Genomic DNA, 22505 nt, shown 5'->3' on the forward strand with positions numbered 1-22505 from the left:
GCCATTTCTTGGGTGGACGCGAGTACAACTGGCTGCACTAATATAGTGCAAAACGATGCCCGAAAACAAATACTCGTACATACATACATAAAGAGATAAATAAATATATAAATAAATAAACAAATAAATAAAAAAGTCGCTCGCGGAAGGCAGATGAGATAGTCGCTGTGAAATTCAGAATGCTCCGTGTCCGGAGAGTTGAGCTTACCAGGCCAAACGTGCCTGAAAAAGGCAAACCTCCGTGCGTCCAAAGTCAAATCGAGACAGAAAGGCAAAACAAGAACAGCGGACCGTGGAGGAAAGCAAAGCTGCTAAGGAGATGAGTCGATAGGCGGAGCTCAAGGCTTTTCCACGCTCCTCCTACATGTCGGCGTCTCCGTCATAGGCCAGCGTCAGTGGCTTCAGTCTGTTGTTCATCTGTCGTCGCTGTGCTTTCTTTGGCTTCTTGCTGCCGGACAAAAACAAGCAAAAGCAAACATTTGCGCCCGTGACAAAGCCCAGTTAGCAAACACGCGGAGCTGCTTCCACAACACAAAACGCTGACCGAGATGTTGACGCTGGAAGCTCACCTCCGTGAAATGATGACAATGAAATGATCAAAGATGAATGACAGAGAAGGAGGAGGGCGGCACGGCAGCACGGCGCAATTCAAAGTCAGCCAGCCAACAAACAGCCGTTGTCCTGATTAAGTGATTAGCGTTTCAAAGTGAGGTGTGGAGCAGTGGAGCGAATGCTGCGGCCCTGGCTGCGGCCCTGGCTGCGGCTCTGGCTGCGGCTGCGTCTGTGTCTGCGGCCGCTCTGCGGCCGCTGCCCCTGCGGCCGCTGCCCCTGCGGCCGCTGCCCCTGCGGCCGCTGCCCCTGCGGCCGCTGCCCCTGCGAGGCCGCTCGAGGAGGCTGCTGGACTGCATATAGCTGCTGCTGCTGCTTCTGGAGTTGCCAGAGCTCTTGCTGTTCAAGGTTCTGGCACGACGGGCAGATGTAAGGCACTGTGTAGCTGTTTGGATCCAGCCAGTACACCCCATCTGCAGGGGACTTGGACTTTGGCTCATGGCAAAGGCAAAAGCCACGACTAAACAGAGAATGTGAAGGCGGAGAAAAAAGAAAAAAAAAATGATGACGATGGACACAAAAACCCTGATTCAACATGGACAGTGACGTCATGGAGATCAAACTTGTGAAATTTGAATGTAATCTGATCAAAAGTGGAATTTGCCAGTTGGAAGCGTTCTCTCTTCTGATCCCCATTCAATCACTGGTGATGATGTGAATGAATGAGAGGGAGGGAGGGAGGGATCCGAGTTGTGCTGCGCTGCGCTGGTACTTTACCATGCCAAGTAAGTCATTGACATTATAAAGACGAGAAGAACAAACACTCCTGCTGCTACGCCATATACCCAGGTCTTCAGCTTTCCATCTGTGATCAAACATTGGGAGCGAGTGAGTGGGAATAGAGCATAGACACGGACGGAGGGACGGAGGGATGGACAGCCATTTTGACGCTCGCTTGCGTGCGTGCGTCTACCTGGACCAAAAGGCTGCAGGAACCAGGTGCGGCCCACCCTGCCCGGTAGGCTGACTGCCGGCGGCCGGGTGGGGTTGAAGGCCACAATGGTCTTGACGTCGGCTTTGTTGTCACCGGCAGTGGGGATCTCCAGCACCGGGATAACGGTGCACTGGTCGAGTCGTCCGTCAGAGGTCATAACCTCTGTGTAGCCCTCCTCGCAGCCACAAACGCCCGACTGACACGCGTACACAGAAAGAAAGAAAGAAAGAAAGAAAGAAAGAAAGAAAGAAAGAAAGAAAGAAAGAAAGAAAGAAAGAAAGAAAGAAAGAAAGAAAGAAAGAAAGAAAGAAAGAAAGAAAGAAAGAAAGAAAGAAAGAAAGAAAGAAAGGACGACTCAAGGAGATTTCCAAGGTGACGGGCAACATCCCTTACATCAAGCACATAAAACAGGATCTTGAAAATGTTGCACGGCAAAGGCTACCACTCACCTGTGTACAAAAGGAACGCGGCTCGGCGCAGGGCGGGTCGCAGGATGGCTCGGCCGTGGGCTTGGCTGCGCTCGGGCACCCGCCTGTAATTGACACCGTTGCCACAAGCAGAAGGCTCCCTCGCAAATGCCAATGGATAGGAAATCAACGTCTGGTCTGCACACCTCACCCACCTGTGACATTGAGTCCGTCCGAGCGCTGGCACCAGACGTGCCGCGACGAGCCTCTCCACGGTGCCGCTCGCCAGCTGTATTCAAAACACTGGCCCTCTGAAGGGAGAACAAGCTCAGTTCAAATGAAAACGGACGGAGGACGCTTTCAACCCCAATGCTGGATTGTGGACATTTCAACCTGTACACGGCCGGGCCTCCAGCTCCTGTTCCGGACACTGAAGCAGATTCTCAGGGTCTTGAGCCACAACAGCTCGAGAGCGGACTTGCACTGAGCCAAAACCCAGATCATCCCCACCGACGCAGCTCAACTGGCACCGACTCCAAACTGTCCAGTCTGTCAGGTAGCATTCCCCTAAGGAAAAAGAAAAAAAGATTTGTATTTGTTTGCATTTTGCCAAAAACGACTGAATGGCTTTACTCAAGTGACTTTGTATACCCGGACACGGAACGGTGCAGGACTCCTGCAGTACCACGTACGCATCGCCTTCCACCACAGGCTCTTGTTCTCCACACAGCTCGTCGTCCACCGGACTTCCTGGGAGATGGCCTCCGTCCGACACAGAGCAAGAAATGTTCCTGAAGCGCAAGCCTTCGCCACATCTCGCACCCTGCGCTTGAAGAAAATGTCTCATAGGATGATTGTAACATCCAGCCGGAGGGCCACCTCAGACTTGTCGAGCGGCTGACCTCAGACTTGCATTCGGACCAGCCGCTGTATCTCCAGCTGTAGCAGGGCTTCACGAGGCACGGCTTCCACTGCTGCATCTGGCTCGGGCACGGCCGCCCGTCGCCCTGGGGAGCCTGGATGACTGTCCTTCTTCTCCACAGCTTGCCTGAAGACCAGAAGGGGGGGGGAGCTTTTTGCCTCATCAGCACGTCTTGGTGACAAGCAGTCCCAAATTTGACATTCTCCCGGTGAACCTGCGACCCTCAAGTCTCCAGATACCTCGCAGTCCGCAGGTACGCGAGCAGTCGGACCATGCCGACCACTCGGACAGTTGGCAGTTGACGGGGCACTCCACGACACAAGAGGCGTTCATTTGCCACTTCCTCTCCAGGCCAAGCTGAGACAATTACAAGGATTTGATTCGAGATTGAGCAAAACAACGGCAAAAAACCCAACCCTAACCCACCTCGTGACAGAACTTTAGGTCAACAGATTTGCCGTCGCTCCGCACGCAGTCCAGCATGCGGGTTTTGATCCCATCTCCGCAGACTGCTCGATCACTCAGCTGACAAGTACTCCAATCTGCTCAGATCAATGGAGGAAAACCGACGAGGTTTGCAGCCAGCACAAGCCGGCCGGCTGGCTTCCTGGCCGGCTGGCTGGCTGGCTGGCTGGCCGGCTTGTGCTGGCCAGCCAGGAAGCCAGCCGTCCGGCCAGCCAGGAAGCCAGCCGTCCGGCCAATCAAGATGCCAGCCGGCCGCTTGGCTCTCACCTGTAATGTTGTAGGAGTAGTGGAAGCAATTGTTGTTGAGTTTGCAAAAGTCGGCTTGAGTGCTCAAAGGGCACTCCTTGTCCTTTGCGGGCTGCCTGATTGGATAAGCCCTCCTCTCTCGCCTAGTGTTCCCGTTACAGGGCTGAGCGACAAACAAATACGTACGATATACTGAATACACGTGATAGAGTCAAAGTGCAATTTGGTTGATGAAAAATCTTTTCTTTAGAAAGTTGGCAAGCCAGCACCGGTACAGAGGGGAAAACACATTTTATACAAAGGTTACTATGGCGACGACCGCTCTCTCTCCCACCGCACCGCCCGCTGCCCTGATGAAGGAATATTAGGCTCCCTCATCTGGCAAAAAAGATCAAATGTACACAGAAAGTCTCTCTCACCAATGGGCATGGACTCCAGGCTCCCCAGTCTGATAAGACACAGTCCTCTGGACAGGGAAGCTGGCTGTTGCGAGCGCCCATAGGCATCTCCTCCGGATCGCACAGGTAGTCCTCCGCCTGCTCCGAGGGGCCGTCCACAGTGTTCAGCATACACCTGTTATACAAAACACCACGGCCTGTTGGCGCTAGCGAGGCGGGGCGAGGTGGGGCGAGGTGAGGCGAGGCGGGGCAAGGTGGGATGAGGCGAGGCGCCACGCTAGGCCACGGTAGGAGCTAAAAGCCGCCTCTTTACCTGACTTTTCTGGTCTGCACACCTTGGCCGCAGTTGTTCTTCAGGTCCACGCTGCTAACCTTCCATCCGCTCCATGGCTCTACCACCCAAATATACTGGCCGCAGTCACTGACACACGGCACCACTTCGTAAACCTGTTTGAAGCACATTTGAAAGTCCGGACAGGCAAACGTATGCGCTTGGGTAATGAAGAAAGTCCTTACTTGTGCCTGTGGTTGAAACGCATTGGACAAAGAAAAGAGAAGAAAAAGGCTCACGTCACTGACACGCTCCTCTACGAGACCAGCCCGAGCTTATCCCAGGACGCCGCGGCTCACCTGGTTGACGTGGTCGAGTTTGGGGCAAGGCCTCCCGCCGTTGTACGGTTTTTCTCGGAGCCATTTGGATCGAACTTTAACGCCGCTGCCGCACGACTTGCTGCATCGTGACCAATTGGACCACTCGCTGAGTTTGCAATCGGACGGACAGGGGATGATGCAAGCCTCCTCGATGTGTCCTAGAAACAATAGGACGACAAAGGATCGGAATCACACAGTGTATCGGTCCAGATCCAAAGGGCCTGCTGACAGATTGGGGCTGATTTCAGCTTTCCCCTGACTAATGGTGATATCCGAGATGTGAGCTCGACAAGCATCGGCCAGCCCTATGTGGTCGTTGAAGGTCAGTCTAACTGCCAGCCAAGCGAGAGAGACTAAAAGGGCCTTTGGTCAGCCTTTCCTTTTGTTCCTGTGCCATCTGTGCTCCAGTATCAATAACGAACGGACTTGTTGGCAACATCTGCTAGCCACTGCAAAATATACTACCTACGTACGTTCTGTACGCAATATGCCAGTCTGGTTCCACTTTTTGTGTTCTCTATTAGTCATTGCAGCTTTGTTCTTTCTTTCTTTCCATTTGAAAAGCGAAGATCAGCTCACCGTGACTGTTGCAACGTGAAGTCTCTACAATGCGGTTCTCCTGGTCATAGCAAGCCATCGCTTGGTATCGGTAGCCTTGACCGCACTCCTTGATATCGCCCTGGACCTTCACGCCCAGTTGTCCTTCGGCCCGGCCGCTCTCGGAAAGTATGCAGTCGGACCAGTTGCCCACGGGCCGGGCGTTGTATTTGTTGCACGGGCAGTACTGAGTCTCACTCAGGGGATACGTCTGGTGGTTCCTACACTGCTCTCGCTTCTTGCTCTTACCTGCAAGCCATACAAGCATGGGGGGAAAATGTGGGGGGGAAATTCATAGTGGCATTTTCAGCTTGTAGCTGTTGTTTTCTTTCTCAGTCTATCTCGACGTGCTTACCCACAAGCGTCCGTTTGCGGACCCTGACCCCCACACAGTCGGCTGTGCAAGGGGAAAATTTGGACCAGCTGCTCAATTGGCACTCCTCCTGGCAGGGCAGCTGGCAGAGTTGGGTGAGAGGCGGCATGGACCTGGAGAACTTCAGACACGCTTCGATATCCGCCTGCCCGCCATTCTGCCTCCGGCATGACACGGCTATGGGGACGGACGGATGGACGGACGGACAGATGAGAGAGACGGTGCAGAGAAGGCTTTACTCTCCGTTGCAAATACAGACATGCAAAGGAATACAGGTCAAACCAAAAATGTTTCATCATTGTATACAATGGTGAACAGAAAGAGAGAGGCTTGTCTATTAAGCCTACTTTGTTTGACAGGTGCTAAATCCTAGCAAGAGACATCAAAGTGGTGGAGCAGGATGTGCCTCACTGGAGAGGAATTGGAGAGCTAACGTCTGCCAGTATTCTCGGATAGTCATCACCAAAGAGCACCGGCCTCATGCCCAGTCAATTTGAGACGCAAGCGCTGCATTGGTTATTCTTCTTCATCAAGCAAACAACAAGGCTTTTAACTCTATCTTATGTTTCCAGAAGCGTTCTCACCTCGAACCTGTAGGCCCGACCCGCAGCTTTCCTGAGCTCCGGGGCTGTCCTGTCGGACTGACCACGGGACCATTTGGCATCTTCGCCATTTATGTGTTTTCCATCTGAAGAAAGAAAGCATTTGTATTGACCCCCAAAAATCCATGAAAAGGGACTTGTACCTGTATCCTGGACAGACAGAGGGAGCATCACTCTCTCTTTCTTGCGTCAGCACTTCTGGACACTCTTGTCCTCCATTGGCCGGGAACTGGATGACGATGCGTTTTCTGTATTGCTTCGTCTTTGTCTTGCCACCTGAGGGCAGGCGACCGACCCAAGGACAACAAAATAGGATTCGAGAGCTTTTCTCCGAAAAAGGCTGCAGAAGGACAAGCCCACCTTTTTGACATGTTGACGGATAGGGGCTCCAGTCACTGTACGGGCTGAGCAAGCAGTCCCGTTTGCAAGGCAATAAGCAGGGCCTGACCGTGTCGGGACGCAGGCTCTCTGGACACCTGAAACAATTGACATTGGCGCTCCTGGTCTGATGTGAAGAAAAAAACAAACAACACCCCAACACGCGCGCGCTAATGATCTCTGCCACATGGTCATGTGACAGAAGAAAGAAGGCTTTCGGCTGGGAACCGCAGCGAGCATTCAGTCACAGAGGCAATGATGAGCATCAGAAATGGACTTACTTTTTGGGCGGAACCTGGCCCACGTTAACCCGCACACAGATGACCTTCCGAGTCTGCATCCCAACTGAGCACGAGGAACGCTCCAAAGACGCGTTGGTCGCCGGGACGGAGGAGTCCTCTATGCACTGTCCCCACGGGCCCGTCTGCCAATGGTACACCGTGCACGGGTGCTGGTTGCAGCTCCTCACCTCCTGCAGGCTACTGATATTGGGGCACTGGATTCCACCTATTGAAGGACAAGAAGCAACTCTTTCTTTGTCCTTCTCCTTGTGAACGTTTTTTTTTTCCTCCTTCAAAGAAAACAAGCTTCTTTGGTGTGAGGAGCATCGGTAGGTCGGGATGTCAAACAAGATGCACGCACGTTTGAGTGTGGCTATTGGATTTGACTTTGTTTGCGCTTACCCTCTCCTGCACTGTAGGCCAAAATGGAGCGCGCTCTGCTCTGCTTGCCTTCCGTACTTTTTCCAGAGCAGGTGTGAGAACAGAGGGACCACTGGCTCCAGGTGCTGAGGGCACAGTCCTTTGGACAAGGCACCTCACAGATGACCGGCATGGGCAGGATGGCGTCGCGGCAAAGTTGCGTCTCCGCACGTCGGCCTGACAAGAAGGCCACTCGCGTTATCGTCGTGCCGTCGGGCGGGCCGGGACGAAAAGAACCACCGGCTGCAACAAACCGTCAGTGTCGACACACTGAACTTGAGGATTGCGTGTTCCCGGTCCACATTCCCTGTCATTGTCAGGGACGCACTCTTCCAGCTTGAGCACGAGCCACTCGTAGCATCTGGGCTCTTCGCACGGTATGGCCTCCGCCGAGTGCGGGCAATTTCCTGCGCCGCCTGTCGGATCGTTGAGCATTTGACGCCTCCTCATTTTGAAGCCTGGTGACCAGAAGGGAGGGGAAAAAAAGAAACAATTCCCAAGCACTTTTTCGGATGCTTGACTAGCCGTGCCGTGTTGGAGGGCAGGACATTCCATGATCCAGGAAGAGGGCGCCGTCACTAAGGATTGCCTCTCTTTTTGTCTTTCTGCTGTCCAAATCAAGAGAGGAGCCTGCTACATACCTTTCTTTGCACTTTGATCCTGGCAGTTTTCATAGGTGCAGGGTCCCCAGGCACTCCAAGAGGAAAGCAGACACTCCACCGGACAGTTGATGTGGCAGAGCTGGGTGCTGTTGGGGGGAATCCCCACGCACAGATCACTGTTGACCGGTCGCAGTGCTGAATGGAAAACACACACACACACACACACACACACACACACACACACACACACACACACACACACACACACACACACACACACACACACACACACACACACACACACACACACACACACACACACACACACACACACACACACACACACACACACACACACACACACACACACACACACACACACACACACACACACACACACACACACACACACACACACACACACACACACACACACACACACACACACACACACACACACACACACACACACACACACACACACACACACACACACACACACACACACACACACACACACACACACACACACACACACACACACACACACACACACACACACACACACACACACACACACACACACACACACACACACACACACACACACACACACACACACACACACACACACACACACACACACACACACACACACACACACACACACACACACACACACACACACACACACACACACACACACACACACACACACACACACACACACACACACACACACACACACACACACACACACACACACACACACACACACACACACACACACACACACACACACACACACAAAATGGTACACAGCCAGGCTGCATGTGCATATGCAAGGTCATCAGCTCGGTCCGGATGACGATGCCATTTGCCTAAAATAGTCCGTCTTTTGATTGGAATGAAGATCTGCTTCAATGGCATAGCGCTTCTCCGATTCACACTTGAGCAGGTCGGCTCCTATTTCCTGCCGGCAAAGGTGCGAAACTCAACGCTGGCTGGCCGTTAACTGAATTGGCAATGCGAAATGTGACACCTGAAAGTGGCTGGCCGGCTGCTCGCGAGCAGACGACGGCAATCCTTTTCACTTCAGCTTCCAGATGGAGCCGTGTCAACGGATAAGCACGAGCCACTCGCCGCGCCGCGCCGCCAATTGAGCAGAAAGCTCTTTTTTCAGCTCTTGGTGGCTTTTGCGCGCACATTTGCATTTGGTCAAAGTGGCCCATTTCAAATTGCCATTTCGGGTTCAAACCTGAGCAGGAAAGCAGGGGGCGGCAACTTAACAGACGTTAGGCCCCAACAGATGATGTAAAAGCTCACGACAACTTTCACTGATGTTATTCATGAGCTGATGAAAGTGCTTTTCGCAAGCAGCTACCTTTTCCCATCCCCCATGTTGACTTGCGCTATGGCTGGCTGGCCCTGACACATGTCAACTTCAGAGTTTGATCCAATATTAAGGGAAATAGAGGTCAAACAAAAAGCCCTGACTGAAATGGACCTGTGCACCTCTGCAAATATTCAAGCCATATCATAGCAATATTGCGCATTTTGCAATGGATATGCGAAATTGCAAGGAGATGGATGACCTTCTTTGCTGGCGAGGCGGGACGGCGTATCTTCATCGGCCAGGACGCAGTAAACCTCTCGAGACTGAATGCCGCCTCCGCACAAGCCGGTCTGGTTTCCTCGCCGCCGGTCCTGTTGGCTCAGCAAGGCGTCCACCCTGCATTCGGACCACTCGGTGCTCTTCCACTTGTAACTGCGGAAAGACGTGCAGGCTCATTGGAAATTGTACAAACAGAGGTGGCAAATGGCGATGAAGCGACAAGTTACGCAATGCAGGGCGGCGGCGCTTCTCCCTGAGGATTGCACGGCTGCTTCTCTTCCAGCTCGGGACACCGGGCCCCTCCTCCCACGGAGAACTGGCTGACGTTTCGAGTGCGGCTCCGCTGGCCCTCGGCCCCGTAGCAGTCCTTGGAGCAAGCTGACCATTGGGACCATTGGGTCACGTTGCAGTCTTTGGTGACCACGCACGCTTGGAAGGTGACTGGCAGCGATTGGTGCGAGCACAGGCTGGAAGGGAATGACGGAAGCGGAGGCGGAGGCCGAGGCCGAGGCCAGGCCAAAGGCCAAAGCCAAAGCAGTCTGGTCAGACGTGGGCTCGCTCTTTTGGCACAACGCGCGCGTCTTACCTCAGAGCCTCGACAGCGCCACTCTTGTGTACGCAGGAGACTTCTCTGGTCTGGTAACCAATTTGCAAATCCCAGAACTTCCCTCCGGGTCGGTTCAGACGGTTCCTGTGGCGTCTGGTTTTGATGAGCTCTCGGGTCTCGGGATCCCCCGCCTTTCCCTTCTTCTCCCTCAAGCGCTCTCGGGTGATTTTTTTCTTCTCCCGTTTCTCTTTGGCCTTCCTCTCCGGCTGTCGGGAGGACGCTCTGTGGGCTTTTGCGTTCACCTTGGCCCATTTCCTCTTTGGCGGCGCTTTGTCTGCCCGTCTGGGAAGCTGATCCCCCTGGACGTGGTCCTCTTTGGGCCGTGGGAGCCCCTCTCTCCTGGCGGCTTGTTTTTTGCCCCCCCTTTTGGCGGCTCCGTGGCTTTCTCCCTCAGCTCGTCTGGCCCGTCTGGAGACGACGGGCGCAGAGCAGGGGCCCCAGGACCCGACTCTCAGGCTGTACGGGCTCTCCTCTCCCTGGCAGGGTCCCGGCTGGCACGTCTGAAACTCGGTCAGGTTGGAGCAGGCGGCGCCGTCGAATAAGGGCGGCGCCAGAACGGCGCGAATTCGGTTCTGCAGGCCCATGCCGCAAGTCTTGGAACAGGGCGTCCACGGACCGAACTCGGACAGGACGCAATCCCGAGGGCAGGGGATGAGACAGGCCTGCTCCAGCCGGGGTTTGGGTTCAAAGTATTCGCAGATGGCGTCCTCTGCCGGGCGGCCGTCCGCTTTGTGGACGCAGCCCACGTCGCGGGTCTGTACGCCCTCCTCGCCCCGAGCGCAGACGGCGGGGGGGCGCCCCCCCGCCCCGCGCATGGACACGGGCAGGCAGCGGTTCCACGCGCCCAGTTGCCAGTCGTAGAGCTCTTTGTGGCCGTCGCACACGCGAAAGCACTTTTGGCGGTTGTCGGGCCGTTGCGTCTGGTTACAGTTTGTCTGCAGGGTGGTCCAGCCTTCCGAGTGAGCGCACCACACCGCTCGGCTCTGGCTGCCTCCCGGCCCGCACTCGCTGCCCATGCATCGACCCCACGCACCTGAAAGGAGACAGAAAGGCCGCTTAGCCGGGCGGATGGCCAACCACTTGTCCGCTTGGATACGACAAACAAACAAACAAACATTCTTAGTCGGGCATCAGGATCGGACAGGTGGCGAGCCAGGCGTGTTTGCGACACCGTTCCAAAATAGAAGCAGTAAGAAGGCAGAGAATATTTGAGATTGCTATCTCAAAAGTCAAAACCGTGCTGGACACAGCTTTAGAGGCAGGACCAGCTTTCAAATTGCTTGCCCCCAGCAAGTCCTTGTTGAAAAAAAGGCAATTCATGATGATTATTCCCATCTATCATCATGATTCTTATGATCAGAAAGCAATGTTACCTATTTGGGATCTGCAGCCTGCAAGCTGTACATAGCAGTCAAGTACGCAAATTCAATAGCGTATTGCAACATCATATGCAATGTCTGTTGCTCTAGGAGACCCTCATTGCAGCCCACATTGGCTGGCCAATGGACTCCATCAATGAGGACGCTGAGAGAGAGAAAAGCCAGATTGTTTAGCTCATTTGTTTTAGCTACATAGAGAAAGACAAGAAGAGGAAGAAACACCAAAGCCCTTAATGCCGCTTAGGACAATCCTCCGGCACGTTCACTGGATCTCATAAAGCTTTCCAGGAATATCAATTAGCCAAAGGAAAACAAGGCTTTAACTAGAGGAGGACGGCTCATCGCTAAAGCGCAAAATAGCAAGAAACACACCGCCACCATTGTCCCAACAACTCATTTGGTTCAATCCCATTCTCAACAATACGCGTTGTACATGGTTCTGCCATCCGCAGCGCACGTGCTCTTCCTCGCTTTCATTGTTCCGGTGTGTTGAGCAAACAGTGGTCGACTGAAGACAAGTAGAATCATTTGAAGGAAGAAAATGACAGTGTTTGATCTTGTGTCTGTATTCAGTATCTTTCCCGAGTCACGGCACCATACTTGACTTGCTATAAATGTAGTGGATGTAATGAGGCAACCCTAGCACACTCAATTACGGGCTTCAGCGGCAGTCCTGACATTTGTGAGACCTGCTTGCAATAGAATGCCTTCGTAGAAAACAACAAATGTGCTCGTATTAAAAAGAGGCAGCAGAGAGTTAGCTACTCTATACATGTTTGAGTTTTTCCTACAGAGCATATTTGACTCAGGGCAGTCCACTGCGAAGATGAAGCATTGTCAAAGCCGCAGAGAATAATTGCTGCAATTTGCCACAACAACAACAAAAAGCACCATTTGGCACTACAACAACGAGTCCACGCAGAATACACAATTGTTGGATGACCAAGCAAAAGCTAAAATAGGAATGTCGCACAAAACAAGAGCCTTGCTCTAAAAGTGCCCCAAATAGATCTTTCCTTTCCTCAACGCAACTATTCCATTTCAATCTATGCAGCTGGCCAAATAGAAATACGTACAGCGCACAGCCAGCGCCTTCCTTCCTTCCTTCCTTTCCACCCTCCTCAGTTGGAAGCCGAGGGCGTCATTAAACACCAGTGGGGTATTTTTAATTCTAATGTGGGAGGAGGCAAAGAGGACAATGGTGGTGGTGGGGGAGAACAAAGGGGAGAGCCACGTGCTTGAACAAAGTGACAACAATACAGGGATGATACCTAAATAGGCGGGCTGCTTTCACAAATACTGCCATCGGGGATCAGCTGTAATTGACCTGGATTTCCCTGCCAAGGCTTCCAACCTGCTAAGAGCCAACATCTGTCTGCGTCTTTTCATTGCCAGCTCAGTGGCCTAGTAGTAGAGTGTCCGCCCTGAGACTGGAAGGTTGTGGGTTCAAACCCCGGCCGGGTCATACCAAAGACTTTAAAAATGGAACCCATTGCCTCCCTGCTTGGCACTCAGCATTTAAGGGTTGGAATTGGGGGGTTAGATCACCAAAAATGATTCCCGAGCGCGGCGCCGCTGCTGCTCACTGCTCCCCTCTCCCCCAGGGGATGGATCAAAATCACATGGGGATGGGTTAAATGCAGAGGACAGAGCCCTTTGAGACTGCTTGTGATTTAGGGCTATATAAACTTGACTTGATTGATTGATTGATTGATTGATTGATTGATTGATTGACAATTTACTCGGCAAATAGAGAGGAACGGTGTCATACTTGAATCCTTCCACTCTGGGTTGGCGCAGCAAATGCTAATATTTCCTCTGTGCATTTGATATAGTCTTCCTTCCCTTGGCACTTGCTGCTGGGAACAGCATGCGGTCTCTGGAGGACAAGTAACACCACAATCCCGCCCCCCAAAATGTACGACGTAGCGCCCTCAAACCTTCTTTTTGTCATTTCAGACAAGCACAAGACAGAATGTGGGTCGGTAGGTAGCACGGTGGATCAAGTTTAAAAAAATCTTATGGCTACCGGAAGCTAATGGTGCGATTGACCGAGACAAGCGGCAATGGACTTAAGCCGAGAGTGGCACGTATATACGTAGCATATCTGGGTTAACTTTGTCTGGCCAATCTGCTCTGCTCTTAATCCCTTCCCCTGCCTGCATTGACTCAGAGGGAGGCCCAGCCCATAATAGCAGGAGGCATCGCCGCATTTCTTTGCATTTGGTGTCAGCTTGTAAACAATCCAATTTAAAGATGCACCCAAGGGGCTTTTCTTTCGGACTTGCTCCCAATTGGTTGACATCTTTGTAAATGCTACTCCATTGCTGTTTTCAATAGCAATCAAGTGATTGATCTAGGACATATGGACGCTATCGGAAAATGATCCACGTGTACATATAAGCAAGACTGTCTGTCCAAATCAAAATGGAGCAATATCATCAACGAGTGGAAGCATCAAATCCCACAACTTGCATTGCTCTTTGTTTGCACTACATTTCGAAATAGTCAATTAAAGAACAACAATTGTGACCTCCAAATGTGAATTCAAAGCCCACCGTGTGATAATAGGAGAAATCATCAGCATCATTCTTTCAAATTTGACTGGCATGGTAGAATAAACAAGTATGAATGGATTTTTATTTTTTTTTCCAAGGACTTGACTCCACTCACAGCTTCTATTGATTCTATGCAGGCTGAACTACATGACTGGAACTCTAAGCATTGATCAGTTGCTGCTACTGGGGCTGAAACCAGCACATTGATCCAGCATAACACAGAGAAATGAAACAGACGCCAACCAGAACCAGCTGCACGCCGCCCCCCCATCTTTCCAGGTTGGGGGATCCATCCCCCTGCCTCCCTCCCTCCTGCTCATTGGAGCATGCATTAGTATTGTGTCCATCTGACCATGTGCTCAGAGTGAATGAGCCTTGAGTGGTGCAAGGCACCACCCAAAACAACAGTGGAATTGTGCATCACACAGCTTGCCACTCAAAACACAATCCCTTCATCTTTGAAAATTGCCCTTTTGACTTTCACCCCAAAGCAAAACAGACGTTGGGCTGGGCTGGTTTGCTTTCCGATGCATCCCGTACACATTTGTCATCAATTGCACACGTGTCAAAGTGTGATAAATGACTCCAATAGAAGCGGCGTCCCAGCTGCTCCAAGACATTGAGCGCTGACCTGAGGGATTGATTGCAGTAGATCAGATCCTACCTACCTACCTACCTACCTACCTACCTACCTACCTACCTACCTACCTACCTACCTACCTACCTACCTACCTACCTACCTACCTACCTACATCGTCGTGTCATGTGCTGCAACATCAGAATCACTAGGGATCCAACTTGGTCCTCTTTGAGAATAGTACCATTTCCTCTAAGTGCACAGCTAAGTGCACAGTAACTACGTATATGCAAAGATTGCACAAAGTTTTTGGTTACGCTTGAATGTAAAAATAAAATCAAAATTGACTCAGTAGTAGAAACATACCTGTTTGCCAAATGTAGGTGGCTTTAATTCCCACTGCTGCCTGTGCATCCAGCTCCCAGATGGAGAGAAAGAGCAGCGCTAAGAAGCTCCACAGCAAGGCTCCCCTTTTCAGCACCCCCATCTTCCCAACAGCCCGATGGCCACTGCCGCCCGCCCGCCACCGCTCGCTGGCTGGCTCGGCAGGCACTGTACTTCCCAATGCAGAGAAAAAGAAGAAGGCAAGGCAGCCACGAGGTGAAGTGTGCTGCGCGTGTGCCTTCTTATGCTTTGCTTTTGTCCACCCTAGCGTATCCAAGAGGTTGGCGGACGGAGGACTGGACTGGACTGGCTCTTCTCTGTGTCTCTCTTTCCTTCCTGGCTCCTTAATGAGGGAGGGACAATGATATTTGGCACCAATAACACAAGGAACAATAGAGCCAGCCCTAAAGCCAGCTTGCTGCTGCTGCTGCTGCTGCTTGTATGCCAGTTGATGCCGCACCTCCCAGTTCACCCCCCCCCCCCCCTTCCTCTCTCCCCCCTCCCTCCTACACGCCCACCCACTCTACCGTTCCTCTTTTTCAGATCCACCCCAGTCCAAATAAACAAAATCTTCTACACTGATGGAAGCACATTTTCTGTCAATTCAGATGATTCTTATTCTTATTATTGAACTGCAAACCATCTTAAGAATGAGGCTTCTTTATTTTCTATCAGGAACTATAATCCAAGCATAATAAATGGCTTTGGTTAGGTGCAGTCCACAACCGCTACCAAGCTTTTGTATCATTGTGATCTTTTCATTGACCCACCACCATAAAGGGGCACTTTATTAAGGGATGACGTTGATGATGATTTTTTTTTTTGGTTGTATTTTGTACTTGATTTTGTAGGTTTTGCAGGTTTACTACGCATCCACAGCGCCGCTTTCTTTGTAGGCTCTGACCGATTTAGCAGTTGCGCGGGAACGGCGAGCGCTCCGGTGTTTACTGACCCGAAACCACTGGATGGGTGCTACGACCATCATCTTCTGCTGAGCTGCTGCTGCTGCTGCTGTTTGCATTCGCAGCACCTTTGGCCTAGATAGATACAAAACGCACCAAATATGGCAATTTCAGGAGCGTTTTAGGCAGCACCGGAAAACAAACTTCATCATGGCAAATGAATAATAATAATGTACAATGTAAGCCAAAAGCTTATGGATTTCTGCTCTGCTCCTGTCCTCTGTTTGACCTGTACAATTACGAGAGTCTATTGCACCAGTGCCGCCCGCTTGCAGCTGTCAAGAAAACAACATGGCTGACCCATATTCTAGGAATATCACTCTTCAGTACAATCCCTGAATAAAAGAGCCACAAGCGGACTAGTGGAAATGGAAAATGCACTGCTTGACGGATTGGATTGATTTCAGTGTCGCCAAAGTCCACTTTGAAATTCCTACAAGATAGCTGCGGTTTTCCTGCAAGTTATACTCCCTACGTACCCAATGTCGACTCGAGTGTCACAACTATGCTTGTACCTAGTTGAGCCGATGAGGAACTCAACTGGAGCAGCAGAACTAAAGCCACGCTTCTTTTTTTTCCTTTCAGAAATCAACCTAAAAGAACGATTCATTTTTGTACACATTGCTACCATTCTTGTTTGATGTTGTCCAAGTGAGCTAATGTTCTGCCTGCGCCTTTCCAAAAATGGATGCAAGTTGACATTTTACACAAGAAAGAAAAAGTAGGCCAGGGTAAAAAACGTTACTGGAAAATTGTCTGAATACGCAATAATCACGGCTCCCGAGATGACGGACGATATTGATATAATGCTTAGCGGATTTGCTTGAATCGGGCGGCTCAGTGGGGCACTGGGTAGCACGTCCGCCTCACAGTTAGGAGGGTGCGGGTTCGATTCCACCTCCGGCCCTCCCTGTGTGGAGTTTGCATGTTCTCCCCGAGCCCGCGTGGGTTTTCTCCGGGCACTCCGGTTTCCTCCCACATCCCAAAAACATGCTTGGTAGGCCGATTGAAGACTCTAAATTGTCCCTAGGTATGAATGCGAGTGCGGATGGTTGTTCGTCTCTGTGTGCCCTGCGATTGGCTGGCAACCGGTTCAGGGTGTCCCTCGCCTACTGCCCGATGACGGCTGGGATAGGCTCCAGCACGCCCGCGACCCCCGTGGGGACTAAGCGGTTCAGAAAATGGATGGATGGATGGATTTGCTTGAATCCTTTGCCAGTTGCAAAGCCTCATTTTCACGCAGCGGGCGCCTCCCCAATAAAGTCTGGAAATTGAAGACAAGTCCGTTTGGATCAAAGGCATCCAATCTCAAGATGCAAAAGCGTTTGCATTTGAGCTTTGGGGGCGCAAACGTGCTAAATGGGGCTTTTTTTACTGCACGGGTTCACCAGGCAGGCAGGCAGGCAGGCAGGCAGGCAGGCAGGCAGGCAGGCAGGCAGGCAGGCAGGCAGGCAGGCAGGCAGGCAGGCAGGCAGGCAGGCAGGCAGGCAGGCAGGCAGGCAGGCAGGCAGGCAGGCAGGCAGGCAGGCAGGCAGGCAGGCAGGCAGGCAGGCAGGCAGGCAGGCAGGCAGGCAGTTGCCATGCCCAAGGGTGGCATGAAAAGCTCCAGATTGCGCACTCTACCAATTGGGTAAGTGCGCAGCGGAATCATTGAGCGAGCGGCGCCAAGCGTGTGATTGGTGTTGAGCAGAATGACAAGCAGAGGGAAGGATTGCGCCAAACCTGGAGCTTCCTGTCTCTGGGAAGGAATAGCGCTCTACAGCTCTCATTGGTAGAGCCTCAAAGATCCTGGGGGGGGGGGGGGGGGGGGGGTCGAGGGGAGTGCAGAGTGGGGGTTTGCTTGCTGGGGGGATGGGAAAAGGAAAACGGGGTTAGAATCATCGCACGGGGAAAAACAAGCAACTTCCTCACTGCCGATACATTGTCAACTTTGTTGGGCCAACTACAAATTAGGTCAAATGGCTTTCGTGTGAAAAACTCTTCTCAAAGCCCAGGAAAACAAACTAGATTCTACTCGTAATGCCTGCAAATCGTTATCCTATCATTTGATCGGATCACCTTCGTGGAAAAAAAAAAAAAAAAGAAAAATTGAAATTGCAAGCCCTCCATTTCAATGATGCAAACAACATAGCCTACGTATATGATTCAAACATGTTCCATTGAAAAGATCAATCAAACAATGATCAATATACACGCACAACATTACTGGCTTCATTTATGCTTTGCCTTCAGCACTGGAAATATTCTCATTATGCACTTTGCCATTACTGTTCAGCTTGCCACACGCATCTTTCCTAGTTTCAACAAACACACTACTAATACCACCGGCCCGAGGCTGTGTGCCGACGAGACGAGCCAAGCGAGGCGAGGCAACGCCGCACAGCAAGAATACAGCTTCTGAGACCTCCCCATCCACGCCTGACACAATTGCTGCCTCCTCCACCAGTCAATGAAAATGACAGCAATTTTGTCTCGAGGACCAATCACAAATGAATCATAACGCTTGCTGATTTGTGCTGATCAAAGCACGGCTTCTTGGAATAAAAATATCCACCCAAGGTCAATCTTGGTGTGTGTGCGTGTGTGTGCTTGGAGAGGCCATTAGGTTTTAGAAGTCAAACACACATTTAAAACAACAACAGTTGCCCAAAGTGCTTCACATCCATCAATAAATACAGTAGGTCAAATATAGCATAAGCAGGAGCAGAGGGGTCAAAAGGACTGACCTTCATGACTCAAGTAGACGTACATTTAAAAAGAGGGCCTGCCATCGAGAGGGCTAGAAAAAAACTGATGATTGAAGTGATCATGTGTTTGCACAAGAGCGCACCCCCCCCTCCTAATTAGGACGTAGGTTCTGAATTTCCATTTCCAACTCGACGCTCCACGTCACTAGATGGCAGTGCAGTAATGAAGACGGGTTCTCCTCGTGCACGCGCATGCGCACGTCTGTTTCGTGCTTTGTAAACAAATCACAAAGCTAACCGAGTCTCCTGACGCATAGAGGTACATTTCTCGATCGCACTTTGCAATTTTTCTCATGATTGCTTATTTGTATCACAGTCATTCATAGTCTGGTTTCTTATGTTAGCTGACATTGTAATGTAAAACTGTGGCTATATAGGCCAAACGTATGAGATCAGATCATTCTCGAGACTAGTCCAAGCCAATGGCTTGGACATACAGGATTTTCCTCTTGTTATTGCTAAGCTAGCTAGCTAGCATCCAGCTATCAAGAAGCCCGAGCGTTACCATACCAACGGTGCACAATGCAAATTTCACACATTTATGAGGAGTGTCTGACAATCGAGTTTTGCATTCAGCCTTCATTAACAAAGGGTTGGTTCCGTTTCCCAGTCAGTCAGGTAAGGCAAAGTCAGTTGCTAGCATACGCCTTAACCTCTGAGACACGGTCGAGGTAAAAGCTCGATGTTTATCAAAGTACAACATTTCAATTCTGTCCATATTGCATACGACTAGAGCGTGAACATGATCAACAGACGTTCACATTTGCAGGGGCAACGATGGGCGAGTGGTTTTCCCATTTACTGAAATGGACTACGTATCACGACGATGGCCTCAGCTCTCACCTCCAAGATAGTCCAACAGAAGATGGCAAGGGCGGGGATGTTTCCCAGTTTCCATATGTGGAGTTTACAGGACGAGACAGCGTGACGTGTCCCACGTGTCAGGGCACCGGAAGGATCCCGAGAGGTAACTCGAATCCATGAGCTGAGTGGAAAGAAAGCCCAAGTTAGTTGTTGCGCTTGGCATTTCTCTGGGCTGGATAAACGTAGCCTTGGTGGTGGAACAAATTGCACGCACACTCACAGCACGCCGTGGGATCCATCGCATTTCCAACAGTTGCCTTTCCTGGAGCAGGTGCAAAACATCTACGCAATCATCCTGCCTGATGACATCACCCCAGTGCGCCCGCCCCATATTAGCAAGGCAATCAAGTCACCATTAGTCTTAAATGTGGGCCACTGTAAGAAATTGGATTTTGTGTCATTTTCAGCAGCTGGAAAAATCAAAGCCGTGTTCATTTCTCTCGAGTTATTCATTTGCAGCAATCGAGGCAAAAATACACCGACTTGTCTTTGATGAGCCGTCATTGCTTGTTCTTCTTTCCACAGGGCAGGAAAATCAACTCGTGGCATTAATTCCATACAGCGACCAAAGACTTCGCCCTCGCAGGACGTATGTATATTTTGCGTGCACGGCACACGGCCAGAAGGTTTCATTTGCATGTTATTGACGTTAAGGTCGAGCAATTGAAAAGATCACCTCAAAGAGTTTGAGACTGGCTTTTAGTTGGCCTGGATTGAGAGAGAGAGCACAATCTCAGCTATTGCACAGGATCACATTCGAGCTCCTTTCTTTACAATGACGTCGGGAATGACGTTTGGGGGAAGCGGCATGATATTAGCCTTAGTTGGAGCCTCATCGACTTGTCTTGTGTCCTCTTCGACAGGAAGTTGTATGTAACGGCATCCGTTGTTGTCTGCCTGCTGCTATCCGGCCTGGCTGTCTTTTTCCTCTTCCCTCGATCCATCGACGTGGCTTACGTCGGGGTCAAGTCGGCTTACGTTAGCTACGACAAAGACAAGCACAGCGTCTATCTGAACATCACGGTAAGGATGGATGGATGGATGGATGGATGGATGGATGGATGGATGGATGGATGGATGGATGGATGGATGGATGGATGGATGGATGGATGGATGATGGCTTTGTTGACACGTTGCATGCCTCTGGCTTTGTTGACACGTTGCATGCCTCTGGCTGTGTTGACAAGTTGCATGCCTCTGGCTTTGTTGACAAGTTGCATGGCTCTTCTGTAGAACACTTTGAACATCACCAACAACAACTACTACTCCGTGGAGGTGGCCAACATCACTGCTCAGGTGGAGTTTGTCAACACAGTGATTGGGAAATCTCGTATTGTTAACACCACTGCCATTGGGCCTCTGGACATGAAGCAGGTAGATGACAAACGTACTGAAAGGTAACAAAATCGGACTCCTCTGTCTTTGGAAATGGAACTCCTCTCTCTCTCTCTCTCTCTCTCTCTCTCTCTCTCTCTCTCTCTCTCTCTCTCTCTCTCTCTCTCTCTCTCTCTCTCTCTCTCGTCAGATTGACTATGTGGTCCCCACTGTCATCGCGGACGAGATGAGCTACATGTAGTAAGTGTTGACGTTTGCTCATTTGGATCCATCCAGGCGAAATGTAATCCTCACTCACCCACCCAGACAGACCAGACGTAACCTCCTCCACCGCATTTGTTTTGTTGAACTTTCCAGTGACTACTGTACTCTGAAATCTATCAAGGTTCACAACATAGTCTTCATGATGCAGTAAGTTGTCTTGAATTCCACAATTGGTGTTTGCATACGTGTCCCCCCAATGTTGTCACCCCGCTCTCCGTCCAGAGTGACGGTCACCACCACATACTTCAGCCACGCTGAGCAAGTGTCACAGGAGATGTACCAGTACGTGGACTGTGGGGGGAACACCACTTCCAACAGCGGGATGACCAAGCCGTTTAGCGTCCCGCATCCCGAGTGACAAGCCGCCGCCGGCACTTGAAGCGTACCTTAGCTCTTGGACACTTTTCTTCCTCACCCTCACATCGCACCTTTTCCAGAGTGAACCAACTCTTCTTGGCAAATGGTGAACATTTGAAGAAATTCATGACGGCTTAGTGGCGTATCGCCCCGCGATCCATCCGCTCTTGCCAGCTCGCGTTGGATGGGTGGGTGGATTGGGTGGATGGATGGATGAATGGATGGATGCATAGATGCATGGATAGATGGATAGATAGATGGCTTCACCTGCTGAGCTGGACATAAAGGAGAACCTGATGAAGAAGCTTAGATGTATGGTCACACTCAAACTTAAATTGCACTCGGTGTCAAGATCATTTCTTCAGAACACTCCAACTTTTGTTGGATGGTTACAGAAGCGTTAGATTATGAAGAAAATAATAATAAGATGATAACCATCGTGTTTATTTGACTGCACTTTCATCACTGGACATTGTACACTGAGTATAGATATGCACATTGTTATCATTTTGAGCCTTCTCAATCATGTTAGCTTATTTTTCACCCTGATTTCACTCGTACATCTTGGGGATAAGTGCGTTCATGATTTCAGTATTTCAGCCCATTGTCAATAGTCTTCTGATCCGTCACCAGCGCATCTTATTCATTCAAATCATTTCCTATTGTATTTTTGCTCATACATTTGTAATGCTTTACTTTGTACACTAAAAAACAGCAGTCCTAATAACACTTGAGATTTTCATTGATAAACATTTGATATATAGACCACGTACACCGATTTATTTCAAGAGCGTTTTTTTTAATCCCAACATTTCAGTTGTTAATATAAGTGGCATTACACAAAGTTAGTTTGGATGTTTACTTGTTCTTTGATTGTGTCGTTGTAAGTGATTGTGTTCCCAATTATTGTATGTATAGAACTGAAGTTCAATAAACACATTCAAATATTTTCTTGTTGATCATTGATGAGG

General features: G+C 50.6%; 2 protein-coding genes and 1 long non-coding RNA gene across 6 annotated transcripts; 1 reads left to right on the forward strand and 2 right to left on the reverse strand.

Moving 5' to 3' along the window:
- Positions 1–302: 302 nt before the first annotated feature.
- On the reverse strand, positions 303–15279 carry LOC147040605 (thrombospondin type-1 domain-containing protein 7A-like). 2 transcript variants are annotated; one of them, XM_085901170.1, is made up of 29 exons: positions 14988–15279; positions 10087–11140; positions 9728–9967; positions 9481–9653; positions 7925–8080; positions 7538–7741; positions 7266–7460; positions 6864–7089; positions 6565–6680; positions 6348–6480; positions 6187–6290; positions 5585–5779; positions 5212–5478; positions 4612–4790; positions 4498–4503; positions 4295–4428; positions 4003–4156; positions 3605–3746; positions 3299–3414; positions 3112–3229; positions 2853–2998; positions 2602–2773; positions 2344–2517; positions 2166–2261; positions 1993–2075; positions 1523–1739; positions 1327–1414; positions 798–1069; positions 673–741 (listed from the first exon to the last, which is right to left on the reverse strand). In XM_085901170.1, the coding sequence occupies exons 1-29, from the start codon at positions 15106–15108 to the stop codon at positions 686–688; spliced, it is 5337 nt and encodes a 1778-aa protein (XP_085757296.1). In that variant the 5' UTR covers positions 15109–15279; the 3' UTR covers positions 673–685. The 2 variants fall into 2 exon arrangements, with proteins under 2 accessions (XP_085757297.1, XP_085757296.1); XM_085901171.1 differs by lacking the exons at positions 673–741; positions 798–1069; positions 4498–4503 and adding an exon at positions 303–448.
- A 15-nt stretch (positions 15280–15294) lies between these two features.
- Positions 15295–19782, reverse strand: LOC147040606 (uncharacterized). The gene is made up of 3 exons (XR_015062968.1): positions 19558–19782; positions 15958–16042; positions 15295–15348 (listed from the first exon to the last, which is right to left on the reverse strand). It is a non-coding gene; the product is annotated as an uncharacterized LOC147040606 (long non-coding RNA).
- On the forward strand, positions 18845–22482 carry LOC147040607 (transmembrane protein 106B-like). 3 transcript variants are annotated; one of them, XM_085901160.1, is made up of 8 exons: positions 18845–18973; positions 19484–19681; positions 20104–20167; positions 20442–20601; positions 20812–20952; positions 21104–21153; positions 21271–21324; positions 21400–22482. In XM_085901160.1, exons 2-8 carry the CDS (start codon positions 19492–19494, stop codon positions 21533–21535), a joined length of 795 nt encoding a protein of 264 aa, XP_085757286.1. In that variant the 5' UTR covers positions 18845–18973; positions 19484–19491; the 3' UTR covers positions 21536–22482. The 3 variants fall into 3 exon arrangements, with proteins under 3 accessions (XP_085757286.1, XP_085757283.1, XP_085757285.1); XM_085901157.1 differs by lacking the exon at positions 21104–21153 and having other exon boundaries at positions 20812–20975; positions 21190–21324; XM_085901159.1 differs by lacking the exons at positions 18845–18973; positions 21104–21153 and adding an exon at positions 18980–19332 and having other exon boundaries at positions 20812–20975; positions 21190–21324.
- The last annotated feature ends 23 nt before the right edge of the window (positions 22483–22505 follow it).

This window comes from Syngnathus leptorhynchus, chromosome 20 (assembly GCF_054491065.1).
Source record: "Syngnathus leptorhynchus isolate UIUO chromosome 20, UIUO_Slep, whole genome shotgun sequence".
Taxonomy (NCBI): Eukaryota; Metazoa; Chordata; class Actinopteri; order Syngnathiformes; family Syngnathidae; genus Syngnathus; species Syngnathus leptorhynchus.

Coding starts and splice junctions, on each gene's coding strand:
- LOC147040605 (XM_085901170.1), bottom strand. CDS start 15,108: ATGGGGGTGCTGAAAAGGGGAGCCTTGCTGTGGAGCTTCTTAGCGCTG. Junction 7,461..7,537: donor TCAGTGTGTCGACACTGACG/GTTTGTTGCAGC, acceptor CCTTCTTGTCAG/GCCGACGTGCGGAGACGCAA. Junction 1,070..1,326: donor TCAATGACTTACTTGGCATG/GTAAAGTACCAG, acceptor TTCTCTGTTTAG/TCGTGGCTTTTGCCTTTGCC.
- LOC147040607 (XM_085901157.1), top strand. CDS start 19,492: ATGGGCGAGTGGTTTTCCCATTTACTGAAATGGACTACGTATCACGAC. Junction 20,168..20,441: donor AGACTTCGCCCTCGCAGGAC/GTATGTATATTT, acceptor CCTCTTCGACAG/GAAGTTGTATGTAACGGCAT. Junction 20,976..21,189: donor GATGACAAACGTACTGAAAG/GTAACAAAATCG, acceptor GGATCCATCCAG/GCGAAATGTAATCCTCACTC.